Source organism: Stomoxys calcitrans, chromosome 3 (assembly GCF_963082655.1).
Source record: "Stomoxys calcitrans chromosome 3, idStoCalc2.1, whole genome shotgun sequence".
Taxonomy (NCBI): Eukaryota; Metazoa; Arthropoda; class Insecta; order Diptera; family Muscidae; genus Stomoxys; species Stomoxys calcitrans.
In genome coordinates, this window is record NC_081554.1 from 166,925,585 (window position 1) to 166,951,550 (window position 25,966).

At 39.6% G+C, this 25,966-nt stretch overlaps 1 protein-coding gene across 1 annotated transcript in view; it reads right to left on the reverse strand.

Annotated features, from left to right (window-relative positions):
• Positions 1-10,353: 10,353 nt before the first annotated feature.
• Positions 10,354-25,966, reverse strand: part of LOC106094873 (protein teashirt) — a 34,686-nt gene continuing 19,073 nt past the window's right edge. Inside the window, exon 2 of the mRNA XM_059365219.1 lies at positions 10,354-14,052. Within this exon, the coding sequence (XP_059221202.1) occupies positions 11,184-14,052 (2,869 nt within the window). The 3' untranslated portion in view covers positions 10,354-11,183. The remainder of the gene's footprint in view (positions 14,053-25,966) is intronic.

Below are 25,966 nucleotides of genomic sequence, written 5' to 3' on the forward strand. Positions count from 1 at the left end.
AGGTAATCCAGATATTTTCTTCCATAAACAAATCTTTCGTCTAGAGATGATGATAAAAAACTTCCACAGGAGAGTTCTTCGGATTCTTCAGGCATACTTGAATGAACCTTTTGCGAATGATGCAAAACCTACCTAACTATTCATTATATTCTTTCTTGAGGTGTCCTTTAAAAAAGCAACCAGTCTTCGGAGTTGTAAAGCCTTAAACTTTATTACAACTGGGTAAAGCGGCTCCTAGGAAAATCCTCTTTTCAAGAGCAATCGCCCCTTTGGCTATAACTTTTATACACTGCTTAAATCTATTAAAACGTATAGCCGTCCTTAATAGTTGGGTACCACCTCTATTTAAGGATCTATAATATTTAAATTTTTTTATATTGTACATTTCCATGTGTTGACAACCCATCTTTGTGAAGAATTCGTTAAAAGCAATCCTTGTAACTCAAATGACAACAGTTATTTGAACTTTTCACTCTTTTGGCGTGTAATTATCCCTAAGTGATCCGAAGTTCTTTGGCATTTTGTGGAAAGTTTATTTCACCATCCTTTTGCATATTGCAAATTGCAAATTTTGGCCATGAACATTCTATTGAGGAACAGGGGCAAACTTCTCACATATCAATGAGTGCAGTCCGATTCAAGTTTTAATCTCAATTATAAAGGGGCCTCCTTTTTATAGCCGAGCCCGAACGGCATGCCGCAGTGCGACACCTCTTCGAAGAGAAGTTTTACATGGTAGCTCACAAATGTTGCCAGCATAAGGAGGGGAAAACCACCGTTGAAAAATTTTTCTGATGGTCTCGCCAGGATTCGAACCCAGGCATTCATCGTCATAGGCGGACATGCTAACCTCTGCGCTACGGTGGCCTCCTTGCTTTTGCATATAAGGACCAATTATTTTGAATCTCCGGAACGATTCTGTTCAAGAAACCCTGTTTTCCAACAAGCAAGGAAAAGGAAGACTCTTTATCATTGTCCTACCTTTTGATAAGTGAAATATTACGGTCTAAGGAGCTATTCTTGTTAAAGGGTGACCTTCATATTTAAGGGTGCCCTTCTACTCTTTAACAAGAAGGGTAAAGGGTTCAATTTAAATCATCAGGATGGGAGAATGCTTTATTCATGTGACAAGCATGTTTCTCGCCTCATGCAGGAATCTTTCGTTATCAACTGCACCGACCTAAACCCCATCCTTTTTCAACTCGGGGGATTAATTCCACCTCGGAACTGGTTTTGCATTATTATAATTATAATTATTTATTTATTGATAGATTTAGATCTTTGGACATAAGTTTTTTGTTATAATTTTTTACTATGAATGAATCTTAATCTATATTGGCGTAGCAAGATTGCTGTATGCCATATTGGCAATTTTAAATTTTAATATTTGTTTTTGTACATTGTCGTGCCATTTAATATAGTAAAAACCTCATTCTCACTAAGTATAGTTTGATCGAAATATTGTATTTTAAAATGACTATATATTGGACATGCACCGATAAAATGGAGCGTGTTTTCAGACGCATGCATGTTACATAAGGTACAAATTCCATCGGTATTGTTTTAATACATCTTCCGATACAGTTCAATAGACCACATCTTGCACGAGTTTTTAACCCAGTAGCTCGAGCACATGAGGCATCGACACAGAAGTTTTCAAAGTCTTTGAACTTCAATGATGTAATTATATCCCCCAGTACACACATGTTGGAACTGTAGGATTCGGAACTCCATACCCAACTGACTGACAAATATTCGAACACTCTCTCGCCCAATAAATATTCAATTCAATAACTCTCTCGGCCAGAATACTTGGTAGGCGATGTGAGTCAAGCTTCAGTACTCTATCGATATATCTAAAGTGTGACTTTAAGTCGAAGAATAAATCGCATCACACCCCATTTCTAGATGTAAAACGTAGTTCGGAGTATTTGCAGCAAGGTATATCTTTTTCTTGACAAAAACCCGTAATAACCTTTCAGCATCTTCATATTTCTCATATGCCCATATCTGGTCAGCGTGGGACATAATGGATCGAGAACAAGCGTTTAATATCCTCATCTTATTTTCCTTTAAAATTCCAGGAGGATTAAGGTACTCCCCCAAGAAGAATTTATAGCCATCTTAGAGGTCATCACAAGCTTCTTGTGAATATATGTTTCATAAAAGAGGGATTGAATGATAGTTCAAACCGAAGACGGACGTAACTGTTAACAATTCCTATGACCTTACCACCAAATGTCAATTCTAAATCAACAGAGAATAGCGGACCCCCTGCAAAAGACCACAATTTTAGACTTTATTAGGTTCACCTTCAAGTACCACAGTAAGCAATATCAATACAACGCATAAATCATTTTCCGAAGATCCTGAGGACTGCCAGACCGCAAAACAATATCATCTGCATAAAGCAGGACTTTAATACTATTATCAGCTACATTCACTTCATATGGAAGGGCATTTGAAAGATCATTAACATACAGAGAGAGCAACATAGGACTCAGTATACATCCCTGTTTCACTCCAGTTTGCAAAGGGAATGTGTCAAAGTATGAACTTCCATCCCATATTTTGTTCTCACTATCATCATAGAGATGCATTAAAAGTCGTATAATCTTTGCTGACAGACCAATACAGGAACGTTTGTAAAAGAGACTGTTCCTTGGTATTAAGTCCAAAGCATAAGAAAAATCTAATCGTAGGTTCGTTTATTAACAAATTTTCTAATACTGATAATATTAACGAGTTTGAATATTGAATAATCCTTGCGAAAACCAGACTGAAACTGATTCATTATATTGGGTTGCCCAAAAAGTAATTGCGGATTTTTCATATAGTCGGCGTTGACAAATTTTTTCACAGCTTGTGACTCTGTAATTGCATTCTTTCTTCTGTCACTTATCAGCTGTTACTTTTAGCTTGCTTTAGAAAAAAGTGCAAAAAAAGTATATTTGATTAAAGTTCATTCTAAGTTTTATTAAAAATGCATTTACTTTCTTTTAAAAAAAATCCGCAATTACTTTTTGGGCAACCCAATACATTTCTCCGAAATCCATTCAACCATACGGTGCAGCAATAAACTGTTAAAAATCTTACAAACAGAATCTATAAGTCCTTTATAGTTCGTAACAACATTTGGATCACCTTTCTTGGAAATAGGCATTAGAATCGACTGCTTGAATGAGTTCGGAGCAGATTCCGATAGAAAAATATTGTTGAAGGCTTTTAGAAGCAGTTTTATGAAGTTTGGGGGAGCTTTTTTTAAAATTCGTAGGATATCCCATGCAGGCCAGGAAATTTGTTGGATTTTAGGCCATTAATAACCGCACTCAATTTGTAATATTAAAATCTAGAAATTCATCTACAAAACATGCACCACCTCATACCCACGGTGTCGTCTCTCTCAAGTAACATTGTCCCAAAGTGCGGAAAGAAATCATTATTGCTTAAGTTGCAATTGATATTGAAATTGAGGTGGATTTAAATGAATTCGCTTAATCCCACCATTCCTTACTACATTTTACCTTATCTTAATTTCCGTAAGTCAACGTTGTACGACTTGCAGCTTCTTCCCTTTACATAATTCCAAGTGTTTCGTCCTGGCCGCATAATAACGTAGTTTATTGTTGTTGGTACGAAATCTTCTGTACGACTTCAAACACCTTAACATAGCCGAGCGAAAACGATAACACTTCCAGTCAAACCACTTCTGATTCGGTTGACAAAGGATTTACCCGTTTTCCTCGCCTGACCCTGTCTAATCTCCATGCCTAGAGTTCAAGATGGACCCCATAACCTGTGACTATTCATATCGTCTTCAATGTGTCCGTATCCAGACCTTTTGGTTTTATGCTCGAAGTCGCTGAGTCCAGGTCCATCTTTTTCCTACGCTGTACTTGCTAGGCGTATCTCATCACCCCCTCGCAGTCCTTCTCGCTCTTCAACATCCTTCGAACTGCTGTCCCAGGTAAAACGTCACTAAACGCTGTTTTCAGTTTCCTGCGTCTTTCGACCCAGCGCTCGCAGCGGAAAAATATGTGCTCTTCATCGTCTGCAACTATTAGTACCTCATAAAGGTATGTGTTAGAAGAGCATATTCCCATTCTATATATCGGTATTTCCAGAAGTAACCATGGCCTGTCAACATCTGCGTAATGTAATAGTAGACCTTGCCGTGTTTTCTCTCTCTCCACATCCATGCATCATACAAAAGTCATCTTTTCCACATGCCCCGATCCTAATTCATGCACCTTTGTTGCTAACTTTCGAAAATCTCCTCTCGTATAGCACGAGCATGGGCCGTTTGAATCTCACCCTCTTCCCTCTGGATGTTGCACGTTGCGATATAGAGCCTGGTCCGCCTCATGGTCTTTAGGTCTATCGCAACCGTTCCAGCTATTACAAGGGCTACGGGCTCCGCGTCATATCATCAACGATAGGATGATATGACCCTAATAGCAGCTGTTCACTGTGCCGAGAACCGAGATTTGCTGTCTGTAGTGTCTGGCCTTATATATTGGTCCCATAGAGCAGGATGCTCCATGTAAAGTCTGCGCTAGCGCGGGAGAGTTCCAACTATATTCGCCATCAATTGACTGAGAGCGACGTTATCCTAGCGGCCATTGTTGTAGTGTTCCCAGTCGGATACCTAGATATTTGACCGAATTATTTGTCCTCATCAGTATATCGTCTATTAGCATATCCACTTCCATTGGGATATTTTTCTCGTTAGGAATAACAACTCCGTCTTCTGCATAGCAAATTGCAAGCCGTGGGAGTTCAGCCAATACTTCGTCCTTAGTATCACCTGCCACAGCAGGGATGTCAGACGTGACGATTTTATGTCATTTTGACGATTTGTTGTGCAATATTTGGAACTTAGACGCTTGACAATTTTTTTGAATCCCTTTATAAGTTGACGATTTTTTTCGGGATAATTAAGCTTCAATATTTTGGAAGGAAAATTATTGATGAATATTCGAGTGGCATTCCACCCTCAGTATATCCTACTGGAAAAGTTCCTTCTGGCATATCTGCTCACAGTTTTCCACTGACATTCCAGATATCCAGTCCGAGTATGACGCTCCAGATGTGACCTCATATTCACTTGATCCATCCTGAGAGTTATACATAAGTAGGCTGTCATGCAGGTAACTTCGCATAATTCTCATCAGATACGGCGGTATATTATGAAGTCCACACTGAGTGCATGGTGAACGTCATACCATCTGAGGCTGTTGAATGAACAAATGGTCGAGAGTAGTGGCACCTTTGCCTAATTGCTTCTACTATCTCCAAAACACCTCTGAGTGCTCCGTTCGTGGACATTCCTACCCGAAAGCCTTGTTGTCTCAAAGAGAGTCCACCTCGCTCAGTGATGCATATATAGCCGAAGAATATAACTAGAAGTAACCATGATGAGGGGATACGACCCAACGACCCCAAAATGGATTGTTGAATTAGTTAAAGTATTTTCTTCACAGCGGACATAGCTACTAGCCATAAGGGAAGCCTGCATTGCATTCAGCAGCACCATAAAAGCGACGGAAAATGGAATATTTGTTAAACGTCAGGTGGCTATATGACGCATTAACGTCAAGTCGAAACTTGTTGTGGAATCTAAGAAAGAACTTGCTAGTTTAGTTCGAATACCAAGAGTAGCTCTGAAATTCATCACTGCTCTTGAGGGACTTGTAGAGAGTATAACAAAACAAGACTGAGCAGTTAACTCTTTTGATAACTTTTTGAGGAGACTACAAATTATGAATTTTTTGTTTCTCTGATCAAGGAGATACACGCATTTTAAGTTTAACTGGGCATCCCCAATAGAGTGGCTCAATTCTTTTGTCGACAAAACAGTTATAATAATTGATTTTATTTTTAGATCCAATTTTTTCAGAGCCATGATTTCTTGGTTAAATTTTCTTAGAATAAATAGTAGATTTAAATTTTGATAAATGGTTATTGCGTTGTTCAATGGTTCAAAACCATAATTCAAATTTTGAACCACCTTGCGATTGACGATGCCTTGCCAGGGTACTAAAACTACCCTTTTACGAAGGAAAGGGTACTAAATATCCCTTAAGGATGGGTTGGATCAGATTGAAAGACCGATTCCCTTGGTGACCTCCATTGTGGTCGCCCTAGAAGTGAGAAAAACGGACACGAAGAACATAGATAAAGATTCGTCGTAGCACATCAGTAAAACTAGAGAAATAAATAAAAGCGTGCCAAGTTCGGCCAGGCTGAATCTTGGATACCCACCACCATGGATTCCGCAAAAATAAACCCTTATTAACTGAGTGTGTATTTGAATTATTTTTGTCTCAAGAAGTCATACTTGGCACTGATATTGTAAGTCATAAGACAGGTTTTTGGGCTACATTTCAGCCGAATCAGATCAAAATTTAGGCTTCTAAGGGCTGAAGAATTCAAATCTGGGATCGGTTTATATGGGGGTTTTACGTGTTTATATACCGATTCGGATCATATTTGGCATGGGCATACTGTCTGCAGTGTCCGGCTTAATATTTCGTTTCTATAAAGGACGATGCTATGCACGTCGCCATTTAGAATCTGCGCCTGCTCGGGAGAGGTCAAACTATATTAGCCATCAGTTGACTGAGTTACGCAGTTATCCTAGCCGTCTTTGTTGTCATGTTCTCAATTTGCTCTGCATAGATCAGAAATGTATCCAGTCGGATCCCTAGAATTCTTTTTTGTCATTTGCCTAATGTGCTCTGCATAGGTCAGCTTTGTCCTCATCAGTATGTCGTCTCTTTTTCTCGTCAAGAATAGCAACTCCGTCCTCCTCCTCGCAACTTTCAAGCCGTGGGATTCCGATTAGTGCTTTGCCCTAAGTATCACCTGATGCAGCATGGCTGCCAGACGTGACAATTTTACGTCATTTTGAGGATATTTTGGTCAAAATTTGGTAATTTGGCGCCTACAAATTTTTGCTTTGAATCCCTTTATAAGAGGGAACGATTCGGATAAAACTTGGCACTGATGTTGAATGTCATAAAAAAGTTTTTTGGGCCAAATTTCATCAAAATCTGATGAAAATTTATGCTTTATAGGGCTGAAGAAGTCAAATCTGGGGATCGGGGATATGGGGGCTATACCTGTTTATAGACTGATTCGGATCATACTTGGCGTGGATGTTGGAAGTCATAACTCACTTCTTTGTTCCATATTTGAGCCAAATGGGAAGAACATTGAGGCTTCTAAGAGTTCAATAATTCAAATTCGGGGATCGGTTTATATGGGGGTTACATCTGTTCATAGACCGATTTGGATCATACTTGGCGTGGATGTTGGAAGTCATAACTCCAGTCTTTGCTCCGAATTTCAGACAAATTTGATTAAAATTGAGGCTTATAAGGGCTCAAGAAGACAAATCGGGCGATCAGTTTAAATGGGATTGTACTTGGAGTGGATGTTGAATGTTAAAACTCAATTTCTTTTTCCGAGTTTTAGCAAAATTGGATGAAAATTGAGGGGAATCGGTTTCTATGGAGGCTATTTCCAAATCTGAACCGATATGGGCCACTTATAAACCCCTATGACCTATATCAATAAAAAGTATCGGTGCGAAATTTCAAGCGGCTAGCTTTACGCGTTCGACCGCTATCGTGATTTCACCAGACGGACATGGCTAAATAGACTGAGAATGTCGAGACATCCCAGAATATATATACATAATGGGGTCGCAAATCAATATTTCGAGGTGTTACAAACGGAATGACTATATTAGTATACCCCCATTCTGAAAGGAATCCAGACAATGTCTTGCCATTGCGAACCACTCCCCCAAAAGTTGTCCGATCGTCACCTACTCATCTTCATCTTCTTCAATACAGAACGTATAGACGCTTGTTTGCCCGTCTGTCAAAAGCTGTACTTCAAACGCTTAATGCTAATGATTTAGGTCTGTTGGTATTGTACATAGCCCAAATATGCTTATAGTACTTAAATTTAGCTCCTATGTAAAACGATATGCCGATTAGGCTTCAAAAATTGTAGCCCACCATTTTCAGATTGGATTTCTTGAGTACGAGCAGAACCCAATCTTCATCAGATTTGGATGAAAGTTGGAGTGTTGGCTTTTATTCAGGCTCCCAACACAGAGAGAAAAATCAACATCCGGAAACTCTGGACTAGGTGCTTCATGTGAAGGGTATACAATTTGAATTTAAAGCCAATGTAGTGTGGCCCATCCTTCCTACATTCGGAAAAAGGACATATCGTTAGTTGAGGTCTTGATTATTTTGAGGATTTTGCATTTTTTTTGTAATATGATCATAATCCAAATACTTTTTAACTATCGATATTCTCAATATACAGAACTAGGATTTGGATTTTTATTAGGACATTGAGGAGATACAGGCATTTTAAGTTATATATGTGACACCTTATTCTGAATTTAAATCAAACTAAGAAAAGTGTAGAAACCAATTCGACACTTTTCTTAGTTTGTAACAAGTTTACTGTTTACTGAAATCTCCGGACGTGATCACCAGTAATACCTTGTGTGTCACATATAGTTCGTGGTAAAAGATTGTGATTGATGCTCCCCTACCTAGAACTACTGCAGTTTTGGATGTTTTCAATGGGTCGGTGAAATAGGATCAATTTTTGATGCCGCATACATTTAGGGAGCTACAAGCATTTTAAGTTATGAATGTGAAATTCCGATATTTGAGCTTAAATTTGTTCATGGGCAAACAAAGGATTCTGGAAAAATATTTGCCGACGGCATTTTTAAAAAAACAACTTCAAAGATAATTCCAATAAATCAATCATGGATTGCATAGTGTCATTTCTTAAAAATTTTATATTTTCTCCCTTCACAACGTTTCTTCCCCTTACAAACGCTTCCTTTCCTTACCCTCTTTACCATAATTAAATCGTGTATCATTATTAGTTTGTTGAAAAACATATTTTCATCTCTTTTTTGTTAAAATAAATGGAGCCCTGAAAAGGGCTGTATCATCTGGCATCAATTTTGCTGTCTGCTGTGGCTTTTTTGTAGATCCATAAATTGGCATAAAGTTGGGTTTTTTTTATTTTTTTTTTTTAATTTTTTTTTTTAATTTTTTTTTTCGAAAATTTGGCAAGTTATTCGATGGCATATCCAGATTATGGTATCCAGTTGTGTAGATAAAATGGCAAGAATTTTCATTCATTTTCTTTATGACAGATCAAAAAATTGTTTGTTTTTAGATATCCAAATTGATTTGCGCGTTCCAAGGGTTTAAGTGGGGTTTTCTGCAGACATAGTTTATGCTTCTGGTAATGAAACCATGGCAAAAGATAGGGGATTTTCTGAAAAGAAAATAAAATAAAAGAGAGAAATTATTAAACGGGAAAAGTAGGATGTCAGGTAATAACTAATTCATGCAATTGCTTGTCTGCTTATCCCATTTTCCTTTGTGTCACTGAAAATGAGCGGTTTTCGTTCGCTCTTATGTCAAAACCAGCTGATTTCATAAGGACAAACAGATGTTTGGGTGAATCGAGTCGCTCACTTTAGTGACCCATTTGGGTTGGGTTGCCCAAAAAGTAATTGCGGATTTTTCATATAGTCGGCGTTGACAAATTTTTTCATAGCTTGTGACTCTTTAATTGCATTCTTTCTTCTGTCAGTTATCAGCTGTTACTTTTAGCTTGCTTTAGAAAAAAAGTGTAAAAAAAGTATATTTGATTAAAGTTCATTCTAAGTTTTATTAAAAATGCATTTACTTTCTTTTAAAAAATCCGCAATTACTTTTTGGGCAATAATTTTTCAAATCTCATCTCTAATTATTTTGAAGACTTGTCAATATTTTTATTTTTTTTTTTTTTATTTATGGATTTCATTGTCCAGTTGAAACCAATGGACCTTGATTTTGCTTCTGAGTAAAATTTAAAGTCAAATAAAAACCATTTTTAAAAAGTTAAGGCAAAATGTGGTTGAGACGAACAAAGAGGCATGCGTCTACCATTGCACAGCTGACTAATTAGTCTGTAGGTGGAAGCATGCAATATTTTGATGTCATATCGGACAGATGATGAAGCTGTAAACAGCATCGAAATCGCGATCTACGTAGCCTGCCCAATACATTTACAGCACACCACATTTTGCCCAAATTTTTTTTTAAAGAATTTTTGTTTTACTTTCCATTCTTAAAGGAAACAAAATCAAAGCCCATGGGTTTTAAAATAAAAAGAAGCACTAAAACATTTTTTTGTTTTTAATTTTAAAATATTTGTTTTTTTATATTTACCTTTTATCTATGTTGCTTTGAACTTAATTCATTTAAGTCTCATTTAGGGTTTGGCATTTTGGGGTTATTCAAAATTTTCTCTTCATGTGTTGTGTTTTTTTTTTTTTTGATTTCATTTTTTATATTTTTTTTCATCTTTCTCTTAAACCTTAAAGACGGTTTTCAATATCCAGTCTCTCTTTCTATCTCGGCAATAAATCTTGCAATCCTTACTAGCTGCTTTTCTCTTTTCCACTCTGTGCACCTCATCTTTGTTTCTCTAGCTCACTCTCACTGCTCATTGATCGCCCGCTCTATGTAACACTCGTGTGCCTTTTAATGTGGCATGCTCACAAGTTGCAACAGCATCATTCTCACTGTTGCGTTGGCTGCGCAGAGCCTCACTCTCTTTTTCCTTACCCTGCTGAGAGTGGGAGAGTTAACTCATCCATAGACTCTCCGGCTCTCTTTCATAGCATCAGGGTTACTCTCGAAAACATAATCTCTCATCAACACTCTTTTCTCCCATAGCGGGGTCGAAAGAAAAGCAAGCGAGCTTCCGGTTTTGTATTGGCTGCTGTAACACGCTAAAAGTACAGAAGACTTTGGAGTAGTGTTGGTGTCGTCGTCTAGTTATTGAGAATTATTCAAAATCAGTCAAACACGTGGCCTTCTTTTCTCTGGGGCGTTCTAGACTTTCTGCTTCGCCTTTAGCGCGCTTGTTCCTACTTGCCGGTGGCCAGCTAAAAGAGCGTTGTTCTCTTCTTTTTTTTTTTTTAATTGTGATTTAAAAACAGAAATCATAATTTCGCGGCTGACTCCGAGAGCGAGACGTTGGGCGCCAACGAAATTATAGCAAAAACAAAAAATATGTTTTTCACACTGTTTCCCATAATAGAAATGAAAAATAAAAACGAAATAAGTTGGAGAGCGTTTTTAAGCGGTTTTCTCTTTCTTAATGCAGAATTGACGTAGAGCAGCTAATGAATTCGAGGTGGTCAGATTCTCGGGCGAATCGAGTTTGGCGCTTAGCAGGGATGAGGTGTTCTGGGGCTGGGGCCGGTTGCTGAGGGTCGAGGAGTTGGTGGTGCTGCCCAACGAATCGAACATGGACGAGAGGGCATTTAGGGAGTCACTGGGGTATTTCTTCTCGCCCCCATCGTAGGACTTGATGCTCGAGGCCGGAGACTTGGGAGTCAGTGAACGATGGCTGTCGGTGGGACTGCGTGGCGGCAGCAGGCGTGACTGGGGACTAGTGGCCAATTTGGGAGATTGCGCTTGGCATTCTTTGGTGTTATTGTTGTTGTTGTTGTTGTTGTTCAGCGAGTAATCGGTGCCATTGGAGTTGACAGCATTGCCATCAGCAGCTGAGCCCGAGGCTGCTGCTGATCTCTCCTTTGGACTTTGTATGCGAGGCTCGTCATCATCCCCCTCATCATCGATTTCAGCTTTGATTTCCTGCTTGATTTTTGGCACCGCATCCACACTTAGATTGGTGGCACATTCCGCATCATTTTTTTCCATTTCTCTTTTTATATCCACATCACAATCCATTTTGTGGGAGGCTGCAATGGCCTCCTCCTGATAGCTTTTGTCTGGTGTGGGATTCTCCATTTTGCGCGAATCATTATGGGTCTCAGCACTGCACTCGCTGGCACTGCGTTCACTGCTGGTGTAACGGTAGTGCTGGTAATAGGGATCCGATGTATCTATCAAGGGCTTGTTATAGTCAACATTCTCATCGATACCCAAGCGCTTAAGGATATTGGAAGCCACAGGTGAGGTATTTTTAGTGGACGAATTGGAAGGACTTGTGGCCGGCAGACTGGCATGGCGTGGTGGTGTATCAAAACTAGTGGTGAACATTTGCTCAATGGCACTCAGTACAGAAGAGGAGCCGGGTGCTGCCTTGGTGGCTCCATTTTTTGGCTCTAGCAAGTCGGGCGATTTGGTTTTGTTAAGTACATTGGAGGCTGCCATGTGATTTTTGGCAGGTTCATCGGGCTTAATGCCCGAGATGTATTGACGCATGCGCTCGGCAAATAAAGCAGCCTCAGTTTTATCGGAACCTGGACCCATGCCAGGGCGTTGCATTTTCTGCATCTCCATTTCCTGTTCCAGCTGATCCTGGGCTCCCTTCATCTCCAAGAGTTTGCGTACTGGCAAGGATTTCTCTCGCTTTTTGGGAGCCGGTCTTTTGCGATTGCCGGCCGCTCCTCCACCCATGGACTGCATTAGGGGTTCGGCATAGTGATTGTTTTTGGCCATGTGATTGCTGAGGTCCCCCAAGGAGTTGAAAGCCTTGTCGCAAACCTTGCAGGTAAGCACAGCACTGAGGGTGCGACTTTCTTCGGAACTAAGACTTTGGCCTTCTTTGCTTTCACCTGGCGCTGAGTTCGGAGTGGACTTCATTGAGATCGTTTGCTCCTGCGACAGGATATTGGTATAATGCTGAGTCTCTTGCATGTGTTTGGTCATCTCATTGAGGGAACGGAAGCTTTCGCCACAGCGCATGCATTTCAGAATTTGCATGGCCTGTTCCACACCCTTGCCCAGCCAAACGTTTTGACCACGCACCAGTTTGCGGGGCAAAGGAGTGGGAGGGTCGCCGCGATACTGGAATGCATTTTTGGCCGCCTGCGAAGGACCCGAATTGTTGCCTTTATTGTGGGGCTGCCTTAGATGATTGGCACCTGGTGGAGGTTGGCTAGGTGGTGGTGGACGCTCATTGGCCGTAGGCAAATTGCCAAAAGGTGGAACATTCACCCCGCAATGCTTGCTATCCTTCATGTGGGTGGTAAGGGCCTCCAGGGTGGGGAAGCTTTGCTTGCACCAAACACATCTAAACACCGAGCTGGCCACTCCTTTGTTCTGCCAGTGGGACTGCCAGATATTGTGTCTGGTCTTGGTGATGCCCTCACTGGCTGGTGGTGGGGCTGGCGCACTTTGCACTGGAGCTGGTGGCTGTGGGGTAACAGGTTGGGCATTCGCCTGTGAGTTGGACGAGGGACGAGAATTCTTTTCTTTGCGTGGCCCCTTCACAATATCAGACATTTTCTCCAAAGGATCCACCACCAGATCACTCTTGCCATTCCAATCGGGAAATTGTCCCGAACGGAAAATATTGGCCGCTGCCACTGCTGCCAAATAGGGATTAACTCCTGGCATCATATGATTGGGAGGAACTTGCTGGGCTGGTGGAGGCGCCGCTGCCAAAGGTGGACTATCGGATTTGAAAATTTTCTTCACTTGAATTTGCCCCAAGGAAGCATCTGCTTCTGTCTCATCCTCCGCCGAACGCTTGCGTGTGCCGCAGGACAAATCCAAGGGATTATTGCCATCATTGACCTCTTCCTCCTCCTCTTCTTCGTCGGAGGCAACAGGCTCTGCGGAGCCAGAACGAGCATAGGGATTTGTACGAAAATCCAAAGCCTCGGAATGATTGCTGGAAGCCGTGGGTGAGGCTTGTGGGGGCATTTTGAAAGCGGCCGCAGCTGCTTGGGCAGCCTCTGTGGGCAATGGCAAGGGCAAGCGGGGACCTGCACCCAAGGGGAAGCCATATTGTTGGGCAGCCGCGGCTACCATGTGTAAATAGGCCTCCATGGAGGGTGGTTGGGCTGGCATATTTGGAATGGCTGGAAACGCCCCCGGCGATGAGGGCAATGGCAGAACTCCGGCTGGCGCTTGGCTAAGGCTGTTCTCACGATGATCCTTACCATTTTCCGAGGAATTCGATTCATGCGAGGGACAGCGCTCACTGGAATTGGCAGACTCTGTCGATCGCGGCCGTGCTGTGGGCAAAGCTCTGCAAGTAGAAGGAGAGTAGAGGAAATTGATTAGCAAGGTAATAAATCTCCTTCAATTTGGGTGAGGTAAAACAAAATTAAAAAAAAAAAAACAACAACAAACAAAACCTCCTACTCGATTCGTGGCCATATTTCTCCCCACCTCTTCGACTAAATCTAAACGACTGTCACTGTGGCCATAACGACGAAAGAGCAGGCAGCAGCAGCAACCTACTGGGGCGGGGGAACCCATTAACTTTTGAAAAATGTTCTCTATCACCACTAAATGATTTCAACTAATCTTAAAAATAGCTCACAATATGTCAACGTTTTTATTTGTTATGCAAATCAAGCGAAACGACGATATAAAGCAAAAATAGAAAAAACCATATCTCCTAGGTATGTATGGGGCTATATTAAAATCTAAAATCTAAATAAAAAAAAACACAATTTTTTATTAATCTTCGTTTTCATCATCTCTCTCTCTAGTGGCGTAGTCGTTCTGGTATCGAGACATGGCAGAGTAATGGCGAATAATAAAAACAAAAAAACGTGTGGCATTGTCATGCACAAAAAACGCACAGTGTAACAGTGGACCATAACAAACATTAAGCCGAGCATAGAACGTAATAAAACTTTTGATTGATGTAGGGGATTTCCTAGGGATTCATCACAAAATGAATTAATTTTTGTTCTCAATAAATTTTCTTAGCAAATTTCGGATGGGTAACGCAGAATTGTGAATACACAGAGCAAAAAACTGCGGGATAAATCAAAAACTGCGCAGAGGTATAATGGACCCAAAGCAGACATAAAGACCACCACGCAGGGTAATTAAAATTTAAAATAGTGTGTAGATTTTCTAGGGATTTATGAAAAGACATGAATTAATTTTTGTTCTCAATAAATTTTTCAAAAATTTTTGAATTTTAATACACAGAAAAAACTTATTAACCCATTAAAAACTGCACAGTGCTATAGTGGACCCAAGCACATATTAAACCCCACCACTACCCCAGTTAATACAAACTTTGAGGGTGGTGGAGATTTTCTAAAGATTTATAGAAAACCAAAATAATTGTTGTCCTCCATACATTTTTCAAAATTGTTGCATAGGTTGCGCAGAATTGTGTACACTGAGAAGAACTAGTTTAGAAATTTGCTTAGTGTTATAATGGATCGCTTTAAATATCAAGCCTAGCAAATTTTTGACTGACGTATGCGATTTGGTGGTCCCCCAGATACTTGGCCCTGAAAAAATATCAGCATAGTGCTCTTCTTTCATGGTCCCTAAAAAGTTGCTGTTTATGGGATATTTTGGGAAAGGGTTTGACCCCCAGAAAATTGGTCCCCAAAATGGGTATAAATTCTTACTCTACCCCTCAATACCTTTCATTTAAACCCCACATTGTCATGGTCCGTAAATATGCCCGATTTAGGGGTGTTTTGGGGATTGGGGTGGTCCCCCAAAATTCTAAGCCCTGAAAATATATCAGCAATGTGCTCCATTCTCATATATCTATATATCATTTATTTGAACTCCATATTGCCATTGCCCTGAAAATTGGTTATCAAATTCGTTTTCTAATCTCATTTAAACTCCTTATTGCAAAAGTCAGCAAATATGTCCGGTTTGGGGTATTGGCCATAACAACTATCAATATCGAACTCCATTTTCTTTAAGACCCACATTTTCATGGTGAGCAAATACTTCATATTTGGGGGGTGGGACGTCCCCTAGACAGTTGGCCCCTAATGTTGATATCAGATACGTGGTCTACTCCCACATACCTTTAATTTGAGCCCCATATTTCCATAGTCGGCAAACATGACCGGCTTAGGGTGTTTTGGCGGATGGGCGGCCACTCAATGAGTTGGCCTTGAAAATTTGTATCGGATTCGTGTTCCACTTTAAAAACTCTCTTATTTGAGTCTCACATTGCAAAAGTTATCAAATACTTTCTATTGGGTTGCCCAAAAAGTAATTGCGGATTTTTTTTAAGAAAGTAAATGAATTTTTAATAAAACTTAGAATGAACTTTAATCAAATATACTTTTTTTACACTTTTTTTCTAAAGCAAACTAAAAGTAACAGCTGATAACTGATAGAAGAAAGAATGCAATTACAGAGTCACAAACTGTGAAAAAATTTGTCAACGCCGACTATATGAAAAATCCGCAATTACAATATTGGGGCAACCCAATATTTGGGTGGTGTTGTGGGGTGGCCCCATAGACACTTTTTCCGAATATTGATATGAAATTCGTGCTTTACTCCCAAAGACCTTTCATTTGAGCCCCATATTGCTATGGTCATAAATTTGTCCCCTTTGGGAGATGTTTTTGGTAAGAGGCTGCCCCCAAACACTTGGTCCCATATTTGGATATCAGATTCGTATTTTACTCGCAAATACCTTTCATTTGAGTCCCATATTCAAATGGTCAGTAAATATGGCCAATTTAGGGGTGCTTTGGGGCATGGGGTGGTCCCCCTAGCACTTGGATATCAGATACGTTTTCTTATCCTAAATACCTTTCATTTGAGTCCCATATTGTCGTGATTGGTCTAAATATATGTTTGGTAGGTTTTAGGGTGGGGCAGCCACCCTAGGTACCCCATCCGAAATTTGGATACCAAATTTTTATTTTTAGGGAAAGCACACAAAATTTTGCTTAAATCGCACCAGCCATCTCGGAGATCTGGCGTTTCTGAAAATTAGGGTAAAGGGGAGGGTCCGCCCCCCCCCCTTCAAATATCAAAAAATGTAGTACCCTTTTTTCACCACGGGTTCATTATGCACCATCTGTGAAAATTTCAAGAAAATCGGTTCAGCCGTTTCTGAGTCTATAAGGAACTCACAAATTGATTTTTTTATATAAGATTAAAACCTATCACTTTTGCCCCACTGTGCCCCTGTCATGATGGTAATAAAACATTTTTTTCTCTTCCCAACAATGGGAATATATGTTCTAAAGATCAGACCAGATCAATGAAGATTGAATGGGACATATTTTCCATTATTTCCTATTAGCGAGCTTAGGCAAAATGCTAGTGCTTTGGGAAACAAACAGAGACAGCACCCTGGTTGGCTCAGGCAAAGCTAGTGATTGACAACACAATTTTTGCAACTTGACAAAATCTCTATATTCCACACAGTATTGATATCAACAAAAAGGTGCGGATAGTGTTAATGACAAACGTTTGATGATAATGACGACGACGATGATGATGGTGACGATGATTGATAAATCATGAGTCATCGTCGTTTTAGTGTCAATAAAAAAAAATCCTACATACATAAATCATTTGTCATTTTTCTTTTTTGCCAGAGTTTTCTCAATTTATAAGCATGTCTGTGTGTGTGTGTGTGTTTTATTTTAGCGAATTATTATTAAGACTACGAGGAAGGTAACCTTCCCCACCCAAAGCCTGAATATCTATATCTATACGCCATCACGCAAGTTTTGACAGGTTTTTAATTTGCTGCATGTGTGTGTCCCAGACTGGAGACATCTATATATCATTTAAATAACTAAAAAAGCACACATGTTCGTAGGTGACCTCCAATGATTCACTGACAACGATTTCCAGCTGTTTTGTCATTTCCATCGATGCAATTAATTTTCGTTTTTATACCCTCCACCATAAGATGGGGGGTATACTAATTTCGTCATTCTGTTTGTAACTACTCGAAATATTCGTCTGAGACCCCATAAAGTATATATATTCTTGATCGTCGCGACATTTTATGTCGATCTAGCCATGTCCGTCCGTCCGTCCGTCTGTCTGTCGAAAGCACGCTAACTTCCGAAGGAGTAAAGCTAGCCGCTTGAAATTTTGCACAAATACTTCTTATTAGTGTAGGTCGGTTGGTAATGTAAATGGGCCATATCGGTCCATGTTTTGATATAGCTGTCATATAAACCGATCTTGGGTATTGACTTCTTGAGCCTCTAGAGTGCGCAATTCTTATCCGATTGGGATGAAATTTTGCACGACGTGTTTTGTTATGATATCCAACAACTGTGCCAAGTATAGTTCAAATCCGTCCATAACCTGATATAGCTGCCATATAAACCGATCTTGGGTCTTGACTTCTTGAGCCTCTAGCGTGCGCAATTCTTATCCGATCAGAATGAAATTTTGCACGACGTGTTTTGTTATTATATCCAACAACTGTGCCAAGTATGGTTCAAATCGGTCCATAACCTCATATAGCTGCCATATAAACCGATCTTGGGTCTTGACTTCTTGAGCCTCTAGAGTGCGCAATTCTTATCCGATTGAAATGAAATTTTGCACGACGTGTTTTGTTATGATATCCAACAACTGTGCCAAGTATGGTTCAAATCGATCCATAACCTGATATAGCTGCCATATAAACCGATCTTGGGTCTTGACTTCTTGAGCCTCTAGATGGCGCAATTCTTATCCGAATGGAATGGAATTTCGCACGACGTGTTTTGTTATGATACCCAACAACTGTGCCAAGTATGGTTAAAATCGGTCCATAACCTGATATAGCTGCCATATAAACCGATCTTGGGTCTTGACTTCTTGAGCCTCTAGAGGGCGCAATTCTTATCCGATTTGAATGAATTTTTGCACGAAGTATTTCGTTATGATATCCAACAACTGTGCCAAGTATGGTTCAAATCGGTCCATAACCTGATATAGCTGTCATATAAACAGATCTGGGGATTTGACTTCTTGAGCTTCTAGAGGGCGCAATTCCCATCCGATTTGACTGAAATTTTGCATGACGTATTTTATTTTTACTTTCAACAACTGTGTCAAATAAGGTTCAAATCGGTTTATAACCTGATATAGCTGCCATATAAACCGATCTGGGATCTTGACTTCTTGACCCCTAGAGGTCGCAATTATTATCCGATATGCCTGAAATTTTGTACGACGGATCCTCTCATGACCATCAACAAACGTGTTTATTATGGTCTGAATCGGTCTAAGTCCCGATACAGATCCCATATAAATCGTTCTCTTTATTTTACTTCGTGAGCCCCAGTGGGCGCAATTCTTATACGAATTGGCTGAAATTTTACACAGGTCTCCAACATATAATTTAATTGAGGTCCAAACCGGACCATATCTTGATATCGTTTTAATAGCAGAGCAACTCTTTTCTTATATCCTTTTTTGCCTAAGAAGAGATGCCGGGAAAAGAACTCGACAAATGCGATCCATGGTGGAGGGTATATAAGATTCGGCCCGGCCGAACTTAGCACGCTTTTACTTGTTTTTTTTTTTTGTTTTTTTTGCTGTGGCTGTTTTTCGCGACATTATTTTTTTTTTTCTTCTCTTGCTCTATGTTGAGATATTCAATTAAAATAAATTGACATATTTCAATGGAATCAAGAGCAATGCGCTTTGAGTACAAAGCATACATGCAAAACAGAAAAGAAAGAAATTAAAAAAAAATGCATTTATGCTTTAGAAACTAAAATATAAGGCTTGATGTCTTAAAACTACAATGAGAAGGCCTCATTGAAATAATAATTGATGACTTTTAACTTAAAAAAAAAAAAAAACAAATAAAAAGGTGACGAAAATTAAATTTGGGTATTTTCAAAATGTAAATATGTTTAAACGTTACGATTCCTACTGTCCCCATCTACTGCAAATGCAAATTTTGCACATGAACATTCCACTAAGGAACAGGGGCAAACTTCTCACATATCAATGAGTGCAGTCCGATTCAAGTTTTTAAGCTCAATGATAAAGGACCTCCTTTTTATAGCCGAGTTCAAACGGCGTGCCGAAGTGCAACAACTCTGTCCCCATCTAATATCCCATTAAAAAAAATAATTAAAAAAACTTTTGACTATTCTGAAAACTGATTGAAAGTTATGGGAAATCGTTCGGCTATAGAAAATCTACAAAAAATGTGCATTGCATTGAAATATATTAATTCCAACTGTTCCCAACTACTACTTCATGGATTTGAATGAAACTGAAAAAAAATTATAAAACATAGTTTTATATATTAAATATAAAATTCGTTAACGAGAAAAACTCTAAATATAGTGAATCATCCCAAATTGGATTACATCGGTTCCTACTGTCCCTATCTACTTCAGCGTGTATTTGCATGGAAATGAAAAAAAAAACTATAAAACAATTGCTGGGTATAAGAAATATGTAAAACGTGATGTAATATCCCAACTCAAAACAAACAAATTCCTACAGACCCCACCTACTTCTTCCTGAACTTGCATGGAATTGTAAGAAAAAACTATTCAATATTGTTCTGAGTATCGGAAAAATGCAAAATATGATGAAATACCTACATCGTGAATTTTTAATGGAAACAAGTAAAAGCGTGCTAAGTTCGGCCGGGCCGAATCTTTTATACCCTCCACCATGGATCGCATTTGTCGAGTTCTTTTCCCGGCATCTCTTCTTAGGCAAAAAAATGATAAAAGAAAAGATTTGCTCTGCTATTCGAGCTATATCAAGATATGGTCCGGTTTGGACCACAATTAAATTATATGTTGGAGACCTGTGTAAAATGTCAGCCAATTCGAATAAGAATTGCGCCCTTTGGGGGCTCAAGAAAAGTAAAATAGAGTGATCAATTTATATGGGAGCTGTATCAGGCTATAGACCGATTCAGACCATAATAAACACGTATGTTGAGGGTAATGAGAGGATCCGTCGTACAAAATTTCAGGCATATCGGATAATAATTGCGACCTCTAGGGGTCAAGAAGTCAAGATCCCAGATCAGTTTATATGGCAGCTATATCAGGTTATGAACCGATTTGAACCTTATGCGACACATTTATTGTAAGTCATAACAAAACACCTCATGCAAAATTTCAGCCAAATCGGATAGGAATTGCGCCCTCTAAAAGCTCAAGAAGTCAAATCCCCAGATCTGTTTATATGACAGCTATATCAGGTTATGAACCGATTTCAACCATACTTGGCACAGTTGTTGGATATCATAACGAAATACTTCGTGCAAAAATTCATTCAAATCGGATAAGAATTGCGCCCTCTAGAGGCTCAAGAAGTCAAGACCCAAGATCGGTTTATATGGCAGCTATATCAGATTATGTACCGATTTCAACCATACTTGGCACAGTTGTTGGATATCATAACGAAATACTTCGTGCAAAAATTCATTCAAATCGGATAAGAATTGTGCCCTCTAGAGGCTCAAGAAGTCAAGACCCAAGATCGGTTTATATGGCAGCTATATCAGGTTATAAACCGATTTGAACCATACCTGGCACAGTTGTTGGGTATCATAACAAAACACGTCGTGCGAAATTCCATTCCAATCGGATAAGAATTGCGCCCTCTAGAGGCTCAAGAAGTCAAGGCCCAAGATCGGTTTATATGGCAGCTATATCAGGTTATGGACCGATTTTGGCCCATTTACAATCCCAACCGACCAACACTAATAAGAAGTATTTGTGCAAAATTTCAAGCGACAAGCTTTACTCTTTCGAAAGTTGGCGTGCTTTCGACAGACAGACGGACGGACGGACAGACGGATGAACAGATGGACGGACAGGCTAGATCAAAATAAAATGTCACAACGATCATGAATATATATACTTTACGGGGTCTCAGACAAATATTTCGAGTAGTTAAAAACAGAATGACGAAATTAGTATACCCCCATCCTATAGTGGAGGGTATAATATGGTGGAGGGTTTAATTTCTGATAGTCTCGCCAGGATTTGAACCCAGGCGTTCAGAGTCATAGGCGGACATACCAACCCCTGCGCTACATATACTATCCTACATATACAACCCCTACATATACTACCCCAAATTTTTATACCCTCCACCATTGGATGGGGATATACAAATTTCGTCATTCTGTTTGTAATACCTCGAAATATGCTTCTGAGACCCCATAAAGTATATGAGTCGATCCAGCCATGTCCGTCCATCCGTCTGTCCGTCGAAAGCACGCTTACTTTCGAAGGAGTAAAGCTACGCGCCTGAAATTTTGCACAAATACTTCCTATTAGTGTAGGTCGGTTGGTACTGTAAATGGGCCAAATCGGTCCATGTTTTGATATAACTGCCATATAAATCGATCTTGGGTCTTGACTTCTTGAGCCTCTTGAAGGCGCAAATGTCATCCGATTTGGCTGAAATTTTGCATGAGGTGTTTTGCTATGACTTGTGCTAATGTATGGTTATATGTATGGTGCTATGTATGGTTTAAATCGGTCCATGTTTTGATATAGCTGCCTTATAAAACGATCTGGGATCTTGACTTCTTGAGCCTCTAGAGATCGCAATTCTTATCCAGTTTGGCACACATTTTATAAAACAGCTTCTCTCATGACCTTCAACATACGTGTCTAATATTGTCTGAATCGATCACTAGCTTGATACAGCTCCCATATAAACCTATCTCCCGATTTTGCTTCTTGAGCCCCTACAAGGCGCAATCTTTATCCGAATGAACTGAAATATTGCACAATGACTTCTACAATATTCAGCACTCATTTATGGTCCGAATCGTACCATAACTTGATATATCTCCAATAGCATAACAGTTCTTATTCAATATTCTTTGTTTGCCTAACAAGAGAAACCGCGCATAGAACTCGACAAATGCCATCCATTGTGGAGGGTATATAAGATTCGACCCGGTCGAACTTAGCACGCTCTTACTTGTAAGTTCTACCTGTGTATATCATAGAAATCCTGCTCTGATATATCCTCTACCTTAAATCCAAAAGAACTTGGCTTAGTGTCAAACAAATCATAGCAAAGATTTATAAGTTTTTATACCCACCACCGAGGGATGGGGGTTTATTCATTTTGTCATTTCGTTTGCAACACATCGAAATATCCATTTCCGACCCTATACAATATATATATTCTGGATCAGCGCAAAAATCTAAGACGATCTAGGCATGTCCGTCCGTCTGTCTGTCTGTCTGTTGAAATCACGCTGCAGTCTTTAAAACAAGAGATATTGAGCTGAAATTTTGCACAGATTCTTTTTTTGTCCATAAGCAGGTTAAGTTTGAAGATGGGCTATATCGGACTATATCTTGATATAGCCCCCATATAGACCGATCCGCCGATTTTGGGTCTTAGGCCCATAAAAGCCACATTTATTATCCGATTTTGCTGAAATTTGGGACAGTGAGTTGCGTTAAGCCCTTCGACATCCTCCGTCAATTTGGCCTAGATCGGTCCAAATTTGGATATAGCTGCCATATAGACCGATCCTCCGATTTAGGGTCTTAGGCCCATAAAAGCCACATTTATTATCCGATTTTGCTGAAATTTGGGACAGTGAGTTGTGTTAGACCCTTCGACATCCTTCGTCAATTTGGCTCAGATCGGTCTAAATTTACATATAGCTACCATATAGACCGATCCTCCAATTTAGGGTCTTAGGCCCATAAAAGCCACATTTATTATCCGATTTTGCTGAAATATGGGACAGTGAGTTACGTTGGGCCCTTCGACATCCTGCGTCAATTTGGCTCAGATCGGTCTAAATTTAGATATAGCTGCCATATAGACCGATACTCCGATTTAGGGTCTTAGGCCCATAAAAGCCACATTTATTATCCGATTTTGCTGAAATATGGGACAGTGAGTTACGTTGGGCCCTTCGACATCCTCCGTCAATTTGGTTCAGATCGGTCCAGATTTGGATATAGCTGCCATATAGACCAATCTCTCGATTTAAGGTTTTGTGACCATAAAAGGCGCATTTATTGTACGATGTCGCCGAAATTTGGGACAGTGACATGTGTTAGGCCTTTCAACATTCTTCTTGAAGTTGGCTCAGATCGGTCCAGATTTGGATATACCTGTCATCTAGACCGATCCACCGATATAGGGTATTCGGCGCATAAAAGCTACATTTATTATCCGATGTTGCTGAAATTTGTGACAGTGAGTTGTGTTAGGCTATTCGACATTTTTCATCAATATGGCCCAGATCGGTTAAGATTTGAATATAGCTGCTATATAGACCGATCTCTCGATTTAAGGCTTTGGGGCCATAAAAGGCGCATTTATAGTCCGATTTCGCCGAAATTTAGGACAGTGAGTTGTGTTGGGCCCTTCAACATCCTCCTTTAATTTGGCCCAGATCGGTTCAGATTTGAGTATAGCTGCCATATAGCCCGATCTCTCGATTTAAGGTCTTAGGCCCATAAAATCCACATTTATTATCCGATTTTGCTGCAATTTGGGACAATGAGTTGTGTTGGGCCCTTCAACATCCTCCTTCAATTTGGCCCAGATCGGTTTAGATTTAAATATAGCTGCCATATAGACCGATCTCTCGATTTAAGGTTTTGGGGCCATAAAAGGCGCATTTATTGTACGAGTTCGGCAAAATTTGGGACAGTGTGTTCTATTAGGCTCTTCAATATTGTTCTGCAACTTGGCCCAAATCAATCCAGATTTTGATATAGCTGCAACATAGACCGATATCTCGATTAAAAGTCTTTGCCCCATAAAACACCCATATATAATTCGATTTTACTGAAATTTGACACATTGACTTATATTAGGCTTTTCGACATCCGTGATGTATATGGTTCAGATCGGTTTATTTTGGTATATAGCTTCTAAGAAGATCAATATTTTGCTATACACAAATGAACAATTATTTGTACTTATTACTATTCGTTCCAAATCGGAATATATTTCGATATAGCTGCTATGGGGCATAAGGTATAAATTTTTTACCGGGTTTTGACGAAAGGTGGTTTACATATATACCCGAGGTGGTGGGTATCCAAAGTTCGGCCCGGCCGAACTTAAAGCCTTTTTACTTGTTTTGTTACAGTTACCCCTACTCCAAGCACTCCTTTTGATTTATATTCCAAAAATCAATAATAACACCTCTTGACTTTTAATCTCTATAAATGCATTACCGAATGCTTTTAACAAAATGTTACACATTGCAATCTCTGGCCTCCTTCCTCGTCCCCTAGAGTATCGATCTACTTTTTTTCAACATTCATTTGCTATCTCATATCTAAAGGGGTAGCTATAAATCATAATTTTTTCGCTTGAAGAAAAATAAAAAAAAGCGCAACAGCAAATTAGTATCATGTGTCAATATCACTGTTATTGGCTAATAATAATGTATAGATTTTAAGTTTAATAATTTATATTAAAACTATTAATAAATTTATTGGTTATAAGGTCATGCACAAATATCATAACGAACAGAAAAAAAAAAACACACAAAAAATATAGAAAAACAAAATATGTATGCATGCGAAAAGTAGATGTAGAATAAATGAATGAGAGGTGATAGGCGGACAGATGGATGGATCGATGGCCGAGCAAAGAAAACAAGGCAACAATGTTATTAAAAAAAAAAACAAAATTCCATATTGACAATAACATAAATGTTACAAAATCGTTTATAAGAAGAGGGGAAAATGGATGGAAAGAAAAAATTATGGTTTTTTTGTCTAGCTTTAAGGCAAAAAGTAGGGAATTGCAGATGTTTCTTTCCCCTCAAGACTTAGAGATATTAACAAGATATGGAGTATTGGGGTAGGCTTACTGTACAAATATTTGCGAGTAATGATTGTTTGATTTTCGAGAGGAGAGTCTCAGTGAGGAGTCAGCTTGCACTGGATCTTTATTAAATACTGAGTGCCAATGATACTCGAGATGACAAGCCGAGTTATTGGCGCCTTCAAATAACCAATGGCCAACATCAGCGTCTGTTCCTAGGTTAGGGGCGGCGTCGGATCTTGGATCAAGCGACTCGCCTCCACGAGGCCTACGTGTGCAATCCCACAAAACCCATGCGGTTGGGGCGCTGGGCCAGTAACCCACCCCCGGAAAACTGAGAACTTTGGGTTGCCCAAAAAGTAATTGCGGATTTTTCATATAGTCGGCGTTGACAAATTTTTTCACAGCTTGTAACTCTGTAATTGCATTCTTTC